This window comes from Betta splendens, chromosome 21, assembly GCF_900634795.4.
Source record: "Betta splendens chromosome 21, fBetSpl5.4, whole genome shotgun sequence".
Classification (NCBI taxonomy): domain Eukaryota; kingdom Metazoa; phylum Chordata; class Actinopteri; order Anabantiformes; family Osphronemidae; genus Betta; species Betta splendens.
Genome location: NC_040899.1, coordinates 14849625 through 14870789, shown reverse-complemented (window position 1 = coordinate 14870789; position 21165 = coordinate 14849625). Strand labels below are relative to the sequence as shown.

The 21165-nt window shown below is 43.4% G+C and overlaps 2 protein-coding genes across 3 annotated transcripts; both read left to right on the top strand.

Moving 5' to 3' along the window:
* The first annotated feature begins 80 nt into the window (after window positions 1-80).
* On the top strand, window positions 81-13377 carry LOC114847468 (interferon alpha/beta receptor 2). Its single transcript, XM_029137262.3, has 8 exons — window positions 81-221; window positions 531-623; window positions 6534-6663; window positions 6847-7022; window positions 7184-7350; window positions 7662-7812; window positions 8117-8232; window positions 11863-13377. Exons 2-8 carry the CDS (start codon window positions 575-577, stop codon window positions 12532-12534), a joined length of 1461 nt encoding a protein of 486 aa, XP_028993095.1. The 5' UTR covers window positions 81-221; window positions 531-574; the 3' UTR covers window positions 12535-13377.
* Window positions 13378-13513: 136 nt separating this feature from the next.
* LOC129602905 (interferon alpha/beta receptor 2-like) lies at window positions 13514-21143 on the top strand. Of its 2 annotated transcripts, none has more exons than XM_041068701.2 (7): window positions 13514-13735; window positions 13998-14130; window positions 14477-14652; window positions 14786-14943; window positions 19104-19272; window positions 19612-19736; window positions 20751-21143. In XM_041068701.2, the coding sequence occupies exons 1-7, from the start codon at window positions 13690-13692 to the stop codon at window positions 20799-20801; spliced, it is 858 nt and encodes a 285-aa protein (XP_040924635.1). In that variant the 5' UTR covers window positions 13514-13689; the 3' UTR covers window positions 20802-21143. The 2 variants fall into 2 exon arrangements, with proteins under 2 accessions (XP_040924635.1, XP_040924634.1); XM_041068700.2 differs by having other exon boundaries at window positions 13514-13783.
* Window positions 21144-21165: the final 22 nt, after the last annotated feature.

Here is a 21165-nt window from a genome sequence, read left to right as displayed (position 1 = left end):
CTATACAAAATGACCATGAAATTAATTATTCTTCATTGTGCGAATAGGCTGTACAGTATCGGCAAAGTACAGGATTTTACTAGATGTCCTCAGAGGCAGCAGCGTAAGCACAGCGTGTGGACCGCTCGCCTATGGCGTGTCTGGTACTGTAGCATGTTTAAACGCTGACATGGACTCTACTTCACGCTAATGGATAAAGGCGGAAACGCTTTCCGGCGCAGGTAACTATGGCCAAGCGTGTTCTTCACGTCTCACATCTTGGTCTTAGTCTTAGCAGTGAATTACAGCTGAATCCCTGCTTCCAGGAATCGGTGCATTCGCTTCCGGTTGGAGGCGTCTTGTTGTTCATGTGGCGAATTTTGGTCTGATTGTTCATATTTAAGTTTCATTGAAAACTATAATGCAACTGCTTATGGGGAGCATGACTCGCGTCAGTGGAGTCAGGCTTTACACTCGCTTTACTACATTGTAGTTTGATGATGGTAAATACTTCAGTCACACTTCGGTTACTTTCACTTTTATTTTGACAGGGCGCTAATATGAAAAGTGAGAGGTCAGACATGCTCCCGCTGCCATGACGTCTGCCCTGTGGCTGCTCACGTGCCTGCCTCTGGTCCTGCCAGGTGAGTCCCACCTGACGAACCTACCCATCACACTACACCGCCTTTTTGCCATTCTGTTGACCAAATTAGACCCAGGAAGGTAATTTTTATTTTAACCCGACAAGCCTTTTCCATAATGGCAGAATGAAACACATAGTTACTCCCACAACTCACTGGCTCAAATGGTTGAGTCTGAAAAGAGGTGCAGCTTACACTGCTAACACATATAAGGAGATCAAACCTATGAAATCAAATCAATGAAATTAAACCAAACAAGTCTATCCATCAAAGAAGAGTGTCCAGCTAACTACAGTAGCTACTGTACCATAATACACAAAAACCCACCCTATCTGACCAACTCATAAACTCAGTGTCAGCACAGATTCTATGGATGTGTCAAACCTGACGTGGGCTCCTATCAGAGAGCAATATATCCTAATTCAACGAGGCACAACATACATGTCATAAATTGGTCAGATCAGGGTCAGATCAGGAAGACCTAAAGTAGGAGCTTGAGGTCAGTGAACGTTGTTCAGCCTCAGACGTCCACGTGAGACAAGAAGTGGACGATGAAGACGTCTGCATCAGAACCCTGAGTGGGGCCTCAAAAACAGTAAAGTTAGGAATGAAAGTCCTACAATAAAAACAAATACCTAGAAAAGACATAAGCTGTTTATACGTGCATGGTTTAGGCAGGTTTCAAATTGCTTTAACTCTGTTGGGTAAGATGGATTTGCCATCAGCTGTAATTACAATGACCCAGAAAATAACCTTTGTCTGAAAAAACTGTAATTTAGACAGGCTCTCTTTGTGGCCTGTAGCATCCAATGTTTCAGTAGCTTAGTGGTGTCTGCAGTAACGCCATCTATGGCTTCCTTTAAGAGGGTGTTGTTGTTTACATGGTCTGTGGTCAGATTTAGGTGTGATGACCACTGGTTCACATCCTCTGATCAAACCTATATCATGGAAGCAGGGTTTCCTGTAAGGCTGAGTGTTGGCTCAGAGCTTCGTCTGAAAAATAATAAAAAAAAAAAACCAAATTAGTAGTGTGTGTCATTAGAATGCGGAGGCACCAAGTTCACTGTTTGTTGGGCATGACAGGCAGAATAAAAAAATGTTTCAAAAAGTAGGCTAATATGTCACATGGGGTCAGAAGTCGTTCACCAGTCTCCACCTCGTTGACATCTGTTCACGAAAGGACCCACGTCCTGCGTCTGTCTCCATCATGTTTTCACAGAGGGACGTGTGGAACTGTAGAATAAAAATCAAAATCTTTTTGTTCGTTAGTAAAAGAAATCGCAAGCGCAGACCTGTGTTCATCCCAAAAGAGGGAAGTTGAGGTCAGTTTGTCAGTGTTTGTGTGAAATCATAAACAAGCTGTGATGCAGCCTGTGTGAGGGCCTCAGTTACAGCCCCCCCTCAGCAGCCAATGATAAGAGCACAGCTGAGCTGAAGTTAACACTAACAAAAGAGGGATTATTTAGAATGTCTGTAGATGTAACCTGCACTCCGTCTGAAGTGGAAATCAATCAAATACCTAAACTACACATGAGATCTCTTCCTAAGAATTTAACTGGGCATAAGTTTGAAAGCAAAAATGAATCTTAAGGTGTCTTGCTGTCAGATGTTGCACAAGACAGTGAAACAGTAAGTTTTTCTTTAATAGTCTGGTATGTAATTATTATTACTTCTCTTTAATAGTCGTCTTCCCTTTATAATCATTAACAGTCTGTTTCAGTCTGTTTCAGTCTTCAGTCTGTGTGTGTGTGTGTGTGTGTGTGTGTGTGTGTGTGTGTGTGTGTGTGTGTGTGTGTGTGTCAGAGTGCAAACAATTCTTCCCCAGAGTTGTTATCTCCTTTCTTTCTGTTATTTTAATCTCTCTTTTGTTTCTTTTAGGAGTTTAGTTTTGATAGTTTTGTTTTTTCAAATCTCATTTTTTGTATCTAATTTTTCTTTTAAGGTGCGTATGTCTTTTACACTAAGCGATTCTCCTTTTGAAGCCATAACCAGTTTCCCGCTCATGAAAACATGAAACGCACTAATAATCATATTTACTTTTTACTTTTGTAATGCAGTCTGGTGGTGGAGACTTAGATCGTCCCGAACCCATCTTTCAGAGTCCCGACGGTTTCCTGCCTTAGATTTTTGTGTGCTCCGGCCGTAACCTTTTCGAAATTTCTCTTCTACGGACGTCTCCGTAGAAAGGGAACCGCTCAGATCAGCGACAGAGTTCGCGGAAGCGATCCGTCACCGTCAGGCCCCTCCAAGACACTAAACTTATTTCAGATCAGATTTTATTAAACCCTGGGTATCCATCCTCTGCGGTCTTCTTGACTGGCGGATTACGGACGCAGATCCCATTTCTTTGTAATATATATATATATACACTCTATTCTCACCCTCCGCGGGTGGTCTCATCCACTTTCCAAGCTCGGGTCCTCTACCAGAGGCCAGGGAGCTTGAGGGTTCTGCGCAGTATCCTTGCTGTTCCTAGGACTGCACTTTTCTGGACTGAGATGTCGGATGTTTTCCCAGGGATCTGTCGTAGCCACTCCTCCAGTTTGGGGGTCACAGCCCCTAGTGCTCCGATCACCACAGGCACCACTATGGCCTTCACCTTCCAAGCCTTCTCCAGTTCTTCTCTGAGCCCTTGGTATTTTTCTAGTTTCTCATGTTCCTTTTTCCTGATGTTGCCATCGCTTGGTATTGCCACATCCACCACTACGGCTTTCCTCTGTTCTTTGTCCACCACCACAATGTCCGGTTGGTTCGCCATTACCATTCTGTCAGTCTGGATCTGGAAGTCCCACAGGATCTTGGCTCGCTCCTTCTCTACCACCTTGGGAGGTGTTTCCCACTTTGATCTTGGGGTTTCCAGTCCATACTCCGCGCAGATGTTCCTGTATACTATGCCAGCCACTTGGTTATGGCGTTCCATGTATGCTTTGCCTGCCAGCATCTTACACCCTGCAGTTATGTGCTGGACCGTCTCTGGGGCCTCTTTGCACAGTCTACATCTTGGGTCTTGTCTGGTGTGGTAGATCTGGGCCTCTATGGCTCTGGTGCTCAGGGCCTGCTCCTGTGCAGCCAGGATGAGTGCCTCTGTGCTGTCCTTCAGCCCGGCCCTTTCAAGCCATTGGTAGGATTTGTTGAGATCAGCCACTTCAGTTATGTTCCGGTGGTACATCCCGTGTAAGGGCTTGTCCTCCCATGATGGTCCCTCTTCCAGCATCTCATCCTCTGTTCTCCACTGCCTGAGACATTCACTCAGCACGTCATCTGTCGGGGCCTTATCCTTGATGTACTTATGGATCTTGGATGTTTCATCCTGGATAGTGGCTCTCACGCTCACTAGTCCTCGGCCTCCTTCCTTGCGGCTAGCGTACAGTCTCAGGGTGCTGGATTTGGGGTGGAACCCTCCATGCATGGTGAGGAGCTTTCGTGTCTTAACATCTGTGGTCTGTATCTCTTCCTTTGGCCACCTTATTATTCCCGCAGGGTATCTGATCACTGGCAGAGCGTAGCTGTTTATTGCCCGGGATTTGTTCTTGCCATTGAGCTGGCTTCTTAGGACTTGCCTTACTCGTTGGAGGTATTTGGCTGTTGCCGCATTCCTTGTTGCCTGTTCGAGGTTGCCGTTTGCCTGTGGTATTCCAAGGTACTTGTAATTGTCCTCAATGTCTGCTATTGTTCCTTCTGGGAGTGAGACCCCTTCTGTGTGGATTACCTTGCCTCTCTTTGTCACCATCCTCCCACATTTCTCGAGTCCGAATGACATCCCGATGTCCGAGCTGTAGATCCTGGTGGTGTGGATCAGCGAGTCGATGTCTCGCTCACTCTTGGCGTACAGCTTGATGTCATCCATGTAGAGGAGGTGACTTATGGTGGCCCCGTTCCGGAGTCGGTATCCATAGCCAGTCTTGTTTATTATTTGGCTGAGGGGGTTCAGACCTATGCAGAACAGCAGTGGGGACAGTGCATCTCCTTGGTATATGCCACATTTGATGGATACTTGGGCAAGTGGCTTCCCATTGGCTTCAAGGGTGGTTCTCCACAACCTCATCGAGTTTGCAATGAAGGCCCTTAGAGTTCTATTGATGTTGTACAGCTCCAAGCATTCAGTGATCCATGTGTGTGGCATTGAGTCATAGGCTTTCTTGTAGTCGATCCAGGCTGTGCACAGGTTGGTGTGTCGCATTCTGCAGTCTTGGGCGACTGTTCTGTCTACCAGGAGTTGGTGTTTGGCTCCTCTGGTATCCTTACCAATGCCCTTCTGTGCTTCGCTCATGTATTGACTCATGTGCCCACTTATCTTAGCTGCGATGATGCCTGACATGAGCTTCCATGTTGTGGAGAGACAGGTTATTGGCCGGTAGTTGGATGGGACTGTACCCTTTGAGGGATCCTTCATTATCAGGATCGTTCGCCCTTCGGTTAGCCATTCAGGGTGAGTCCCATCCCTTAGCAGCTGGTTCATTTGTGCTGCCAGGCGCTCATGGATTGCAGTGAGCTTCTTTAGCCAGTAGGCGTGGATCATGTCAGGGCCAGGTGCTGTCCAGTTTTTCATACCTGAGACTCTATGTTGGATGTCTGCCACTGTGATAGTCACTGGATTCTGTTCAGGGAGGTTGCTGTGGTCTTCCCTCAGATTCACCAGCCACTGTGCATCACTGTTGTGTGATGCCTCTCTTTCCCATATACCCTTCCAGTACTGTTCAGTTTCCAGCCTTGGTGGGTCTGCTCTGTTGTTATTACCCTGCCATTGAGAGTACACTTTCGCAGGTTGTGTTGCGAACAGCCGGTTTATTCGTCTGGCTTTGTTATCTCTGGTGTATCTCTTTAGGCGGCTGGCCAAGGCTTGTAGCCTTTGCTTGGCAGTTTCGAGTGCTTCAGGTATGGTCATCTGGCTGTACCTCTTAGGCATTGGTCTTTTCACTGCACCTCTCTGGGCCTCTGTCATTTGGCTCACTTCCCTCCGTGCTGCCTTGATTTTTGCCTCCAACCGTCGTTTCCATGGTGGGTATTGTTTCTCATGGCTCCCATGGTTGCTCTTATAGCCAAGCACCTCTAGGATCACTGATGCTGAAGCGTATATCAGCTCATTGGTTTTTGTGATTGTTGTGGTAGGGATCGCTCTCAATGCTGCATTCACATCTTCCATGAGACTTTCTGATGGTACTTCACTTAGCCGTTGTAGTGGGGTTCGGGGTTGCCTTTTCAATCTCGCCATGATCTTATCTTTCAGGTCAGTTGCTGCCTCGCTCAGCGTATCTGTGCTTATTGGGGCTTCGTACCCAATTTCCGGTTGGGGAGATGGTGAAACCTCCCCTCTGACCTGGCGTCCTGGCTCCCCCTTGCCGTAGCATTTGTGTTGTATCTCGTCAATCTCAAGTTGTGATAGCAGTTGCCGTTTGTGGATGTTGGAACACTGAGCTACTAGTTGCTTCGCCGTCAGCCTTGAATGTGGGTTTCTCCGTTCCCATTCACCGCACATTCTTTGCATGTAACCCCTCTGACTAGGGTTACTTGAGTAGTTGAGCATTCCAACAGAGCCTTGTTCTCGCATCTCAGCCATTTCTTTCTTGTTCCAGTAGCCCACTTCTCGCCAAGGTGCTCTGGTTCCCCAACACCTGACGCAGACCTTGTTAGACCGGGCGACGTCTGAGCCGGTATCTCATGTGGTTCATTGTCTCTCATGATATGAGGTAGGCGGTAGCTTGAAGGGTCTTGCCCAAGGACCCACACTGGATGCTTATTCAGCGAGCATATATATATATATATATATATATATATATATATATATATATATATATATTAATCATTATTTAACCTCTACAAACCTAATACAACAAAAATCAGTATTGTGGTGATGTTTTCAAATAAAAAAAAACAAACTCATGGTTTTTATAATGCTGTCTGTTTGTATTGTAGCTTTGAGTAAACTCCCTCCTCCCGTCAACCTGAGCCTGAACTCCAAACACTTCAGGACTGTGTTAAAATGGGAGGCTGAAGCAGGGACCCCTACAGGAGCCTCCTACCAGGTGACCTTTACCACAGACAGGTTGGTTTCATCTGGGGTTTGGTTTTTAATCACATGTACCCTCTACAGCTCTGCATGAGCGTTGTGTTACCTTTCAGTTAATTCATGTCGAAAAATTGTCTCCTGCAAGGTAATGCTGGTAAGGGAATGTTTGTCCATGTGACCCCTCAAGTCTGTTTCTTTCCCATCTCTCTGGTTCTGAAGTGAAACGTTATGGAGGCCGGTGCCAGGCTGTGAGCAGGTGCAGATTCAACTGGTTTGCAACCTGACAGAAGTCTTCTCTGATCCCAGCCACACTTATTTAGCACAGGTCGAGACACTGCTGGGCGAAAATATATCACAACCTACCAGCTACTCAGACTTTAAACTCATCAGAGACAGTGAGTAGCAATGTGAAAAATGTAATAGATGTTTGCATCCCTTTGTGTGCCATAGCTAGTGTTGTTGTATTAAGGCATCAGAGACAAGTGGGTTATTTATATTATACAGCATGGTTACCATGGTAACAAACATGTTGCTGTATCTCTGTTTTGTTTTCCAGGTCAGCTGGATTTGCCGCTGCTGGATGTGACACTGTGTGATATGAGTTTGTGTGTGGACCTTCAGTTTCCCAAGTTATATATGTTAAATATGTCCCAACACTATAGAAACATATATAACAGCAGCCTTATATACAAAATGAAGGTCAACGGTGCGGAGATACCACAGGTACAGTAGTATAAAGGTTAATCCACATGTGCTGTAGTCACCTAAAAAGACAACCGACTGAATAACTGATCCTTGGGTTGTAGAGCTTGTCATTTCACAGTTAACTTTGAAGTACCTTTAAATATATGTTGACTATGTTCACTGATTATCAGATTAAATTAAACTAGGCATAGAATTTTATTAGATTTTATTAGATTAGAATTTTTTAGAACTACACATAATGTTTGTAGCATTACACCCGCACTGTTCTTGATGCCTTTATTATGACATTATTCCAAAATGTCACAAGCCTGTGGTTTCTGGTTTTGCAGGAGATCAAGTATCTACAAAAACACATTGTGACGCCCTCGTTCTCTGCTAAAGAGTACTGTGTCTCCATCTGCTTTTGGGACAGGCTGGAGTCCAAGGAGTCTGATTACAGTCCATCCGTATGTGCTTCCACCCCATTCATAATGACTACAGGTACGGTAGCCTTACTGTATATAGAAAACCCAACAAACCCTACTTAAGCCAGCACTAGACAAGGTGGGGAGGAAAACAGGTTCAGGGTGGGCAGCAGATCCCTCCATACGCTAAACAAAAGCAGTTTAAAGAATTATGTGGAATGCCCAACAAAGCACACTTGAGCAAGAAAATACTCCCCCCAGCAGAAACAGGTTGGGCAGAGAAGGCAACCGTCAGCCTCAGTCGATTGAAGGAGCACAGAGAGAACGACGGTGGCCTGCACAGTAAGAGCACGTTTGCTGACCTCCTCCTCTCTTTGCAGATGGGTGGATTTCAGCAGTGTTGTGTGTGCTGGTGACGATTGTTTTGATCGCTGTGTTCGTCCGTTTGGGTCCTCGTTGCATTCTTCCCCTTAAAAGGCCACTGCCTCTAGCCCTGGTAAGTAAGGTCATTCAATTCAGGTGTATAAAGGTGACGGTGGTAGTGAAGTACAGCAGAGCATGCTAGATGTTTGTGTTTAGTGAGGATTTCAGAGAGAATCATTGCCTATTATTTTATTATTGAACCCTTTGCCTGTTATATCTATGGTGGATGCAACCTTTTGTGGCAACTGCCTATAGCAGCCGCTATAAAACTGTTCATTTCTTTGGAAATTTTCACCATTTAAAATTTCACGTTGGGATTGAGGATCAAATATTTTGAGTAACACACCCTTGATTTTACTTGGCGATCACACCTTATTAAGTTCCTTCCTCCTCTTTTCACCCAGAATTCTTCCCCCTCGTTGGCATAGACTAGGGGGCAGAATTCATACAGCTCCAAATGCGACCCATTTTCATCTTCTCAGTGTTTCCACTGTTTTATACATAGACATTTTTGGACATTGATATGTAAAAATAACTTAAGCCTCAATAGAGGCTATGATTGGACACTTCAAGCAGAGAACTCCCCTGCTCTGTTGAAGTCCACCACAACACATCTAACATTTGGAGTAAAATATTTAAATTGGTGGTGCAGGGAAGTCAGAAACAAATAGCAAATAAAACCATCGATCAGAGACAACTGTTCTGATGTTTCACCACAAGGCAGCATTGCATGATTAGGGCTTTGTCCTTTCAGCCTGTTGGTGAATTTAATTGCTTGGCAGGAAATGATATGCGGAGATGGTACATGGTCTGCACTTGTTACTAGTCACCTATTGGCCAGTCACCACAGTGTCATCCGCAAACTGAGGATGAGCATGTGCAGGTTTGCAGTAGAGGAATAGGCTGAGTACACGGGTTCTAGCATGTGTGTTGTTGTGCTCCTGGATTTGCAGGCATCAGAGCCGGGGAGCAATAAGAGAAATCACTTTTCTACGATAGTTGTAATAACACACCACATGTTTGCATCATATTCAATGAGACAAACATCTTTTCTGCCAACAATTAATCTCTTCAGTTGGAGCGAGTGACCAGCCGGCGACATACAGTCTAGCCCGAAATTATTCTACCCCTGGCAAATTCTTGTTACTTAGTTTCTTTTTTCAACCCCAAAAGTTTTCTTTTTGTCCGAAAATAATACAGGCTTCTCTCAAAAGATAATAGGACGATGTGCAAGAGGCCTCACTGTGGAAAAAATGAATAGTCATCTTTTATTTAGGGGACCCCCCAATCTGAAAGGCTTAGAGCATATGGCTAAAGATGAATCAACAAAAGTACCAGTGGAGACACGCAAAAAGCTGCTCAGCAATTATATGAAGCCTTTGATTACTGTAATAACCAATAAAGATTTTCTACTGATCATTGCGAAGCAATGAATAATGCCACTTTTTCTTCATAAATAAGTTAAAGATGAGTAACCTTTTTTTTCCACGATGATGCCTCTTGTACATTGTCTTCTTATCTTTTGGGAGAAGCCTGCTGGTGGAATGAAAGTAACTTTAAGTCAGAATTTGCCAGGGGTATGAATAATTTCTGTTTGTGAACATTGGTTGCTGTTACAATACACCTTTATTCTACATAATTTTTATTCATTCTCTTGTTTTCAATGTATTCACTTTGTTGGATATTTAGTTTAATATGCATTTTACTGCCTTTCTTCTGCTGTTCAGTTTAATCCTTGAACTTTTGCTTTTTTAATATAAGTAGTACTGTAATCTTCTGTTTGTTTATCTGTTTCCTTTTCCTTTAAATTTTTAAGTTTTACAATCAGTCCATATACAGTCTTTACCTCAACTTATTTTTGACTACCTAAATATTGATGTGTAATGTCAATATGTTGGCATGTTTAGACTTTTTCCTGGTGCAACACCAAATAAAACCCTAGAAACACCTACAGTATGTGACATCTAAAGGATTTGTTCTCTAGAATTGTCACCTTTCATTAGACGTATGTGAAACAGTGTGTCTGTGTTGTGTTTTATTTGTGGTTTACCTTCAAGCAGAGCTTTTTCTGAGTAAATTAACAGGAAACAGCAGCAGATGGAAACTTGCTTGAGCAAAACAGACACACACACGTTTTATACCGAACTGGAGAAAAATGCGGTGTGTCTGTGGTTGACCAGACAGAAAGTCGCAGGGAGATGAGCTTTTTTGTTCTGCAACAGAATGAGACATGTGCATAGTTTTTCATAGAGTTTCACTCTCCAGAGGTTAGATGATAAAAAACAATCCTTATGTTTGAATAATCTCCACATAAAAAACAAGGACGATCTCTGTTCGAGTAGCTATGTGAAAATGTTACAGCAGATGATAAAACACATCCAGGAAACCATCATTGGACAAAAGCTACATAAAGGTCTCAATAAACTGAAAAAGTTCGTATTTTGACTGTGAAGTGATGTGTGAAAGATGAAGATGATGAAAATGAATAGGTTCAGCATTAAAGGGGTTTTTTAGTTTTAGAGGAGGTTGAACATTGTCTGCACTCAGACCATTCTTCAGTTGGCAGGTTAATATTTTCGCTCTGTGGCAGAAGAGCTGTTCTGAATGTGGGTGTTGATGACAGTTTAACCTTTAATATGTGGCGCCTCTCCTGCGAGTGGGATTTGAAGCTGCTTTTCATGCTTCTTGTTTCATTATTGACTGTGTAAAGGTGTCGGGGAGATGCAGAGCGGGATTTCCCTCATACATGACTTGTGTGTTTCTAATCAATAAAATGTTAAACACTGAAGGGAAACGAGGTTATTAGTTGTTCACCACAAGTTTCTTTTCCAAAACGCTGTCTCTCAGTTCCTGTATTATGATTCAGCAGCATTTGACTGTTGGCTTAGACTTGGTGTCATAGCACAAGATCAAGGTTTTCGTTAAGTGCTGTGTTCTCAGGATTGTATGGATTTGGTTTTTAGAAAACTGTGTTGGAGGTTTACTGTGTACATTCACTAACCAAGACAAACTATGATGAGAAGCTGGACATTCATCTTTGTATTGCTTTCCTTCTTTCTTTCTTTGCTTTCAATTATGACTAATGCTTTGAAGACAAATTAAGTGGCATAAGGGTCCAAATGAAACTGTTTTGGATTGGAAGCACATTCAAATCTAAATAGTTAGCTAAAATTTTGTAGAGTGACACAAGGACAAACAAACACAAAACTAATTATATGTACAAGAGATGTATAAGCCAACATATCATATTTTGTAGTTTAACGTCACTACAAAACTGAGTAATATTGACTTGAACTTTGGAGGCATTGCTAAACATGACCTGGGAAATAAATTGACTGTTGTCTGTATAAAAGTGAAATAAAATAGTATTTTCCATTGAGACGTACGAGAGAAGAGAAGAGGCCCCAGAATGGAGCCCTGGGGCATTGTGCATGTCATTACAGCACACACACAAACCTTTCTCTTCTGATCCTGAATGCCCTCCTGGCTCTCCAGGTGGAACAAACATCCAAACAAGAGTTATATCTCATATGAAGACAGACAAAGCAAGGCAGGAGTTCTGAGAGCACTCTACATTTTACACAAGCAGAAGAACTTTAATCATTCATGATTGAAGTTTCCGTTTTGTTGCAAGACAAAGGGACAAAGAGTTGATCTGCTGGTTTAACCTTCCCTGTTTCTCTGCGTTCTCTCTCTTCCTCAGACGTCTGTCCCTCATATAGATGTTCCTGTCATCACAGGCAGCAGCATTTCTTTGCCGTCTGTCCTGACTGTTGTCATGACGAAGCTGCCCTCTTCAGGGGAAAGAGGGCACAAACTGTCATCATCAGACGAGAGCGATGGGGAAAGTGAAACAGAGAGTGCAGGAGGAGATGATCAACCCAGAGAGGGTGCTAAACTCCTGTCCTCCTCTTTGTCGCCTCCTCTTTACCATGAGCCTGACCCTCAGTGTCGGCCTTCCTCAGCCCAAACATCAAACTCATCAGAGACGTCTTCAAGTTTTGCAGTGACCCACAGGCTGAGCATGAACACAGCCAGCGGCACTGACGGATCAGCTGAGCCTGATGAGGAGGAGGAGAATGTGGTGGCGGTGGCGGATGGCCAGGATGTGAATCTTCTCACGCTAACCTTCGGCAGACATCACGTGGAGGAGGAGGGAGATGTGGATGTGGCAGTGGTTGAGAGAGTGACTCCCACTGCCTCAGGGGAAGCGAGCATCACTTCAGTCCAAACCTCACATCCTGGGACAAGCTGCAGCGATGCTGGCACACAAATAATGACTTACTCTGCTGATGAAGAGGAAGAGGAGGAAGAAGAGGAGGACTCTGGATATATGGGACGTCCATGCACATCTGTCCTACAGGGGTTTTCATAGCCTAATAATAAGGATGTGGAGTCCAGTGAAGCTGTGTTCGTAAAGGACAGACTGGACTTAGGTTGCTGTAAACCAGTGTTACAGGAGTCAGAGGTCCACACATGTTCTATGTTTGAATGTGTTCATTTATTCTGGTTTGTAAAAAGGGCAGTAATATTCAACTCCAGCGCCATCCATCAGATACTCAGTATTATCATTACAGTCGAGTGATTAGTAAAGGTTTGGTAGTAACATAATAATAAAGCAGACTCGATCTCAGCTGTGCGTCATCCAGATGTTTCTGGAGCAAGGAACAAGTTTTTTGTTTTTTTAATTTTTCATATCATTTTTGTTACTCCTAAGTCCAGTACATTTAAGCCATGAAACATTTTACTGTTTTGACTGTGTGTTTTTTTGCTCTGAGCTTTAGTGAGGATTATGTGTAGATTTATGATTACACACACACACATTAAAGCTGCACTATTTATACAGCACCAACTCACAAACCAAAGTCAGAGTCTGTCCACAGAGAACAGTCATCACCTGGTGCTAACTCTTATCTGACTGAATTTTTATTGTAAAGGTGACCGAACCTTCTTTCGACTGCCTCAGTGCGATGGTTATACCAACACTCATTTGCTCGCTGTTAGTTCGTCAGTTAATCATCAAGTTAAACTGGATTTATTTACTGTATGTTACATAAATCATCAGCTGCATCTTTTAATGTTTTAATCATGTGAATTAATGATTCCAACTTTAATGCCATAACTGTAAGACTCTTGTTATTTTTCCTCTACTGACTGTGACATACTGTAACCCAAATAACACAATTCCTAATAACACAATGGTTTGCACACAGTAGAACCTGTTTGGTCCCGTCTTTTGTGTCATGGCAGTAAAGCTGTCGACTTCCTTTTTTATGTGTCATCTAAGCGCAGACAAGTGAACAAAACTCACAGAACAGAAGAAGGTGAGAGAACATTTCAGTTTCCTGAACAAGTTGTTGTCCATTAACTGGTAGATAACTTGGTGCTGAATGCAAAGGGAGGGACTTCTGGGGAAACAGAAACTTAGCAGTGCACATAGTAACTCAGCGTTGACTTGCTCCGCACCCTCCCATCCTTCATGTGTTGTGTGTAGGACGCAGCATTTCAAGCCATAACAGTTCATGGAGCGATGATGCAGCTGCGGGTGCTTCTTTTTCTTCTGCATATACACCTTGGTAATGGTCCCAGGACAGAGGATGGGGAGGAAGTTAGGAGTTTAAATGGTGAATATATGTCAAGCTGTAGACTCAGCTGCACCAGGGACTGTGTCTGTGTGTGAATGTGTTGTAACTCAGCATGACTTTATGTTGTGTCATTACAGTAGATGAAGGAGCTTTTACTTGTTAAGTGATGTTAGTTGTAAACAATATAGATGTGACTTGAATCCTCTAAGAAGCTCTTCATCTCTTGTCTCCACATCCTATTGTCACCTTGCAGAGACGTGCTGTTCGCTCCCTGCACCTTCAAGCGTCTCCATCTCTTCTTCCAACATGCAGCATGTACTGAGCTTCCTGCCAGGCCCTAGGACACCCATCAACACCAGCTTCAGTGTGGAAGTGATCCATTCCAGGTACTAAATAACTCCACAGTGTTGCTATTAAAAAGGGGAAAGGGCTTTAGACTTAATGTAAATGCATTCAGTATGTGAAGCATGATGCGTTTTGGTTTGAACTCTTCTCTGCACCAGTGATTAGCTTCTGACTCGTCCTAATAACTATTTATGAGTTTCTTAATGTATGTTTCATTTTTGTTTCTCCTGACCAAGCACTTTCCTTCTTCAGTAATGACTTTTGATCTCAGGATGACACATCCAGCCTTGTAGGCACATGTGAATCAGTATATTGGTAGTTTTTGTGTTTCCTTCCCCCTGCTGTGGTTTTCTTCAGTCTTACTCTGAGTTCTCTTTTACTTTGGAGGAAGAGCTTGTGGAGACCAGTAGCTGCTTGCTCTCAGCTGATGGCCGGACAGACATGTGACCTAACCCGAGTGTTCCAGGACCCGTACGCTTATTACCAAACCCGTGTCCAAGCTGTCACATCTATGCACAGATCAATCTGGACCGCCTCGACCTGGTTCCAGCCCCTGTCAGACAGTGAGACATGGTTACACGCAATAAATGTTAGGAAAATATTTAGGAGATACAAAGATAATAGAAAGTGGAAGTAATGGTTTAATTCTCTTAAAAAAAATGCCAGCTGTTTCCAGTGACTCTCTTCTTCCTGCAGCCGTGTTGGAACCTCCCAACGTCACCGTGTCGGGCTGTGGGAACTGTTTGATTGTCCAGCTCACAGTTCCATCAAGGGAGCTTCAGCAGAACCTGCAACTGAAGGACCTCTACAAGGAAATCTTCTTCCTCGTGCGAAGGACCAGGGATGGGGCACAGGTGTGTATGGAGCTTAAAGAGAGATGACAAACTAGAATGCTTTGAACAGTGAAGAGCTGCTGATTATTATCATCAGCATCTTTCCTCAACATTACACAAATTACATCAGCCAGAAAAAAAAAAATTTAATTTGCTTTTAGTGTGTGTGTGTGTGTGTGTGTGTGTGTGTGTGTGTGTGTGTGTGTGTGTGTGTGTGTGTGTGTGTGTGTGTGTGTGTGTGTGTGTGTGTGTGTCAGAGTGCAAACAATTCTTCCCCAGAGTTGTTATCTCCTTTCTTTCTGTTATTTTAATCTCTCTTTTGTTTCTTTTAGGAGTTTAGTTTTGATAGTTTTGTTTTTTCAAATCTCATTTTTTGTATCTAATTTTTCTTTTAAGGTGCGTATGTCTTTTACACTAAGCGATTCTCCTTTTGAAGCCATAACCAGTTTCCCGCTCATGAAAACATGAAACGCACTAATAATCATATTTACTTTTTACTTTTGTAATGCAGTCTGGTGGTGGAGACTTAGATCGTCCCGAACCCATCTTTCAGAGTCCCGACGGTTTCCTGCCTTAGATTTTTGTGTGCTCCGGCCGTAACCTTTTCGAAATTTCTCTTCTACGGACGGTGTGTGTGAGAGCGGGGAGAAAGAGACAGTGTTCCTCAGATGTGAGGTGGTTCTAGAGAGTTCATATAATGTAAAGGAGAGAGGTTGGTCAGCGATGACACTTGAATGACCTGAAGCTACATTCTGACTCAGTAATGTATCTTTGGGATCAACAGATTAACCTTTTTTTGAATTTAGTTGCAGAATGATGTGAGACTTCCAGGATGGATGTCTTTTAAACAAGCTTGTTTAATTTCTTTCATTGATGTGTTTTACATGTTTCACAGATAAGATTAGATAAACCTTTATTACATGGGATTATGCAATATTAACTGGTGAATACGTAAACATGAAGACAAAGACGTGGAAACTGTCAAATGACAAGACTGAAACACACAGACCGTTTGGATCCGTCGACTGATCTCCCACACAGGCACAGGAAAAACATGCAGACTGTTAAACCTGAACCACATCACTTCCTTTCAACACTTTTTTCTAAGTCATGAGCTACTGTCAGGCAGTGGCGGTGTTGTCTGTAGTGAGACATACAGTATATGTAGTGAGATAAGTTTGACACGTTTGTCTGTACTGATGCATGTCTTCATCTGTAATTACATGTGTATGTCTGTAGTGACACAGTTATGTCTGTATGCACCTGTAGTCATTGTCATTGATAAGTATCAGTATTGTGCTAATGATCAGGTTTGTTTATAGACATTATTGCTATCTCCTCCCCAGACTAGATATGGACCTACATTATAGACAACTAGAACCCTGGGTCAGGACTAGTTGTGTGTAGTAAAGAGTTGACCACAGCAGCTCCTACAGCCTGTGGTCCAAAGCCTGGCAGCAGACACTGGCTGATTTGATCCAATGTGATGAGCTAATTCTGGGAAAAGTGTCTTTAAGGCGTCTACTTGAGCAATCAGGCCTGTGGTGAGGTTAATTTACTTGATGAAGTGGTAAAAACAACAACAAGGAGGACAGAGGAGTTACCAAAAACCTAGAGCTGTTGAACGTGCACAATGATGTGGAACAACCATTTCTGTGCAGGTTTGCCTGTAGAACAGTGCAGGGTTTTCTCAGAGGGCTGGTGTTGATCAGAATGAGTGGTTTTACCAATGTCTTCCTCTCATCGGCTTGTGTTTGTGTTTGTATATACATATCCAACATTAACATAAGCAGTGGCAGCCATTCATTTAATGGCCTCCAGTGACATCCTACCTGCATTAACAGCATCACCAGAGCGTGACCCACGGTTCCAACACTCACATGACATCAGACTAGTGAAGCAACATTTCATTACGGAGCATTTAAAATCAATAAGCTCACATTTCCGGATGGGAGAAGGAAACTAAGATCAGGGATGCTGTCACCACTCAAACATAAATGTGATGTTAAAAAGTCAGTCCACCAAAAGTCACTATGTGGGTTTAAACTAGTTCCCATAAATTGCACCATTTCATGTAAGACACCAACGAGATGATGACTAGCACAGGTTGGACGGGTTGGACAAGATGCAGCTTTCCCTCGAAGGTTCGTCTTAAAAACGGACGTGTAGGAACGTATATTTGCATTCAAATCTACCCGCCTCCTGCTTCAGCCATTGGGGCAGCTAACGGATCTGGGTTTACTTCAGACCTTTAGGAGCTGCTCTCTTGGTTGTGAAGCCTGAAATTCATTCAACCTGACGGCACAAGCCTCTATAATGTGATTGAACTCAATACAACCAGAAGGATATAATAAGACACAAAGACAACAGACTATGACAATAACTGGATTTACATGTATAATAGATTCTATTCACTCAAGTGCATCTAGGGCAGCAGAGAGGGTCAGTCTGAGGGCCGCTGAGGATCAGGCTCACCATGTCATGGCCGTCCTCTCAGGATGCGAAGCGCTAAAGGTTTTCTGCTGCTTTGTAAATGCTGTGCACGCATTCTCAGTAGCTGCTTCCTGTTCACAACCTGAAGCTTCAGCTTGAGTCTTGTTGCGTTTCCTGTTCACCTGGCGTGTGGCTGCTCTTTCTTAGGAAAACTACAGCTGTGTGACACAGAAAGTGACACACAAGCCTTTTTTTTAAAGTAACACAACGTGAGCTGAGCTGAAAGGGAAGAACATGGCAGCGCCTACAGAAACAGCCGCTGTCTCTCCATGTGGAACAGACACAAAAGTGCATTTACTGCAAACACGGTTGAAACGTCTGTCTTCATGTGTCCTGTTTGCCTCTGCACTGTCAAACTAGCAGTAAAGTCTGCTCACGGCAAAAACTTTGTTCCTCTTGTTTTTGTCATGATCAGCTGTTTGACACAATAAGGAATTCTTCCAGGAACAAAACAAAAGAGAGGAAGTGTAAAACAACCAAGTATGAACTACCCGATGAACAGGGCAACAGAGTGCTGTTTGTACCACCTGGGGAAGTGATAATACGATGATCAGGCCACATCTGGCCACATTCACTGGGTTCCCAGACTCACTGACGTCTGGTACATGAGGCCAGTGTGTTTCTTCCCAGTTATGGAGAAGCACGACTGGTCGCTACATGACGCAGCAGCCGTCACACTGTGGCTCTGCGGTGTCCGACAGGCAGAAGTCAACACTGTGTCCGACCCCTCGCCCTGTTACAGACATAAGTGAATGCCTCTATTGGTGGTTTAGGTTACTATAAAGATCCTCAGACGCTGAAGTTTGAAATAAGTCTGAGTTGCTGTTCACGTTAACCTTGTGTTGAAGGAGGCTTTGCTCTTTGTGAGTTTGTTATTCTGGTCTAGGTCATATATGCCAACCTGTTCCTCTCAGACCAGGGGACGTGACTCACCGTCATGAATTAAAGACTTCCCTGCTTAATCACTCACATTTATTACACACAATTACCATGATCAAGATAATAATTGCTGAAACCAGCCTGACTGGTCCAAACTGTGCGTTTGTTTAGCAGTTAGTGATTTTTTGCATTCCAATGTAATAGGTTTATCTAAACTAACAACAAGTCAATGGATCTACCATGTTACTTTATGAACAATATCACTCGTCCTCTAAACTCATGTTAAGAGTGAAACCAGCAGACACAAATGATGAACCAGGAATCACTGCAGATGCAGTCAAAAGAAGAACTAAACAGGATGAGCTTCAAACAAACAGAGACACATCTACTGGGCAATAAAGAGCTTACAAACCCATAATCACAAATAAGAACCAGCAGCACAAGTCTGAGTTGGTAGAAAGGCTTGAACCATGTCCAGTGTTTCCTCGCGTGTCCCTCAGGCCTCGTTTGGTTCTAAACCTCTGGTTTGGGTCCAGCACAAAGTTAAGAAAAGTACAATCATACAGTTTTAAAGTCACGTCCACTTGGTCTTTCTCTAATAAAACACAGTGAACTAGTTTCAAATGCTTTTATCTGTATCTGTCCATTTACTCTTGAACTAGTTTACATATTTGAAAATTGATATATTTTTGGAAAATGTAGCCAAAAAAACTACCTGCTGAAGTTTTTATGACAAAATGTCCAAAGGCCTTTTTACTGTGTGTAAAGTGTTTATTGAACAGTTTGTGTGTGTCACTCTTTGGTTTCAGTTCACACTGAGTCTGCCGTACAAAGATGAGAACGTCATCCAGTACCTTCAGCCCGGCGTCGAATACTGTGTGACTGTCTCTGCGAAAGGACTGTTCACCACGAAGTCGGTGTCCAGTGAAGCTTACTGCGCCTTCACCAGCCCGCCTCCGCCCAGCCACTTCAATGCACGTATGTCTCTTTGCTTTCTTTGATGGCTCCGTGGCTTTGGTGACGGATACGCTGCACTCACTTGTAGGAGAAAGGGCCGATCTGTTTCCTGTACAATGGAAATGTACCGGTGTGTAATTATAACAGGCTGTGGACCTGATTAGGGGGAGCGATAAGACCTAAGCACAGGAAACAAACATGGTCCTCTGCCATAGGACTGTGGAGACCAGAGCTCCGTTATAATCAAAACCTGTGAAAGAACGGGACCTGAGGGAGCTTCTAGTCCCACAGTCGTAGAATCACCAGCTAAGCTGGTCTCAGGAGAAGCGTATGACCATTTGCTGTCCTTGTGTTTTACAGTCAACGTGGCCTTCGGCCTGCTGGCTGTCTTCTGTGTGCTGGGCCTCCCGTTCATTGGACTCATGCTTTATGGTGGTCGACTGAGCTTGGAGCTCATCACCCAGCGTCTACCTCTACGAAATGTGGTAACAATTTCAATTCATTATCTTTGTGGTCATCCTTCACACTAACTACTAAACCATCCCCGTCAGAGGCAATAGCTTCCAACCCCCCCTCACTGAGGCGCTCACGAGGCCCACAGTGACTAGCACTAAGTCCCATAACAGAACCTCTCAGCCTGGGGGTGCAGGACAATAATGAACACACTCCAGACGAGCTGAAGTGTTGGCTTCCAGAGCTCAAACCCTGATGTGAACTATCTCAAGCCGGCTCTGCTCAACCTTCCACAGGCTCCTCCTCTCCCACTGAAGAGTATTCTGCATCCAGAGATGCCACCCTGGTCCGTCCATCTCCTTTACCAATAAAAAGGGGCCAAAGGGAGATGAATGCTGTTGGAGGAGCAAAGACCACAAATTATATTGGGACTATAGCACCTGAGTGAAGGCGTTTCTAATTTAACCCAACACACCAAGCACCTCTAAATCCCCTGCTCAGACTTAGACTTTTATACCGCCTTAACCACTGTTGTTGGCACATTTTTTTTCTGTCTGTCTGCCAGGGTTCCGAGTCATTGCATGTAGGTTCTGGGGGTCAAGCATCGGTCTGTGTTCAGAGCAGGTCTAGTTGTTTTCATGTAGGGATTCAGTCTTAGTAACCATCGAGTGTGTGTGTGGAGCACTTTGTGATATTTAGCTACTTATTCTGAGGGCTTGACCAGTGTCTGTGTTTATCTTCAGTGTTTTAATAGGTGTGTAGTTAAGATGGAATAACTTGTGCTGCTACTAGTGGTTCTGTAAAGAAGCCAAATAGAACCACTACTATGTTTGATCTCCACCTACGGTTGTAAAGTTCTTTAAACCAAAGACACACAGTTAAAATAAGAAGGATTTTCTCTATGATACTTTTATTTGGTTTGGTTTGTTTTCACTGTTACTGATACAATACAAAATGTTACTGAGTCATATTAACTTTCGTCTTTGCAGTTGGAAAGGTTTGACTGTGTAGGAGCTATGACTGTTTCTCCCTTTCCTTGTCTCCAGTCAAACATCTGCTGTAAAGAGGGGGACGACTGTGGACTGGTCCTTTCATAAGAAAATGAAAACCAGACCGAATGGATCAGAGGACGTTGATCAATTTGCCTTTTTTTGTAATGTATAGTTTCACAAAATAAACAGAAACTGTAATACCTGAATGTTTGAACCATCAATGTACTGTATGAATAAGTCTAAATTGTTGTGTCACTGTGTTGCTGCTGTCAAGCAACATGTTCTTTAGGTTCTGCTGTCTGTTCTGAACATGATGCCTTCTCTTCTCATTGTTGTAACATGTGATCTGTGCTCTCTATAATTTTAACTTGTAATTTTCAATAAAATTTCGATCAACCTGCAGTACTGCCTGATCGACGTTCAGCAGGTTTGTCTCTATTTAACAGATTTGTTCTGATGCCTTATTCAT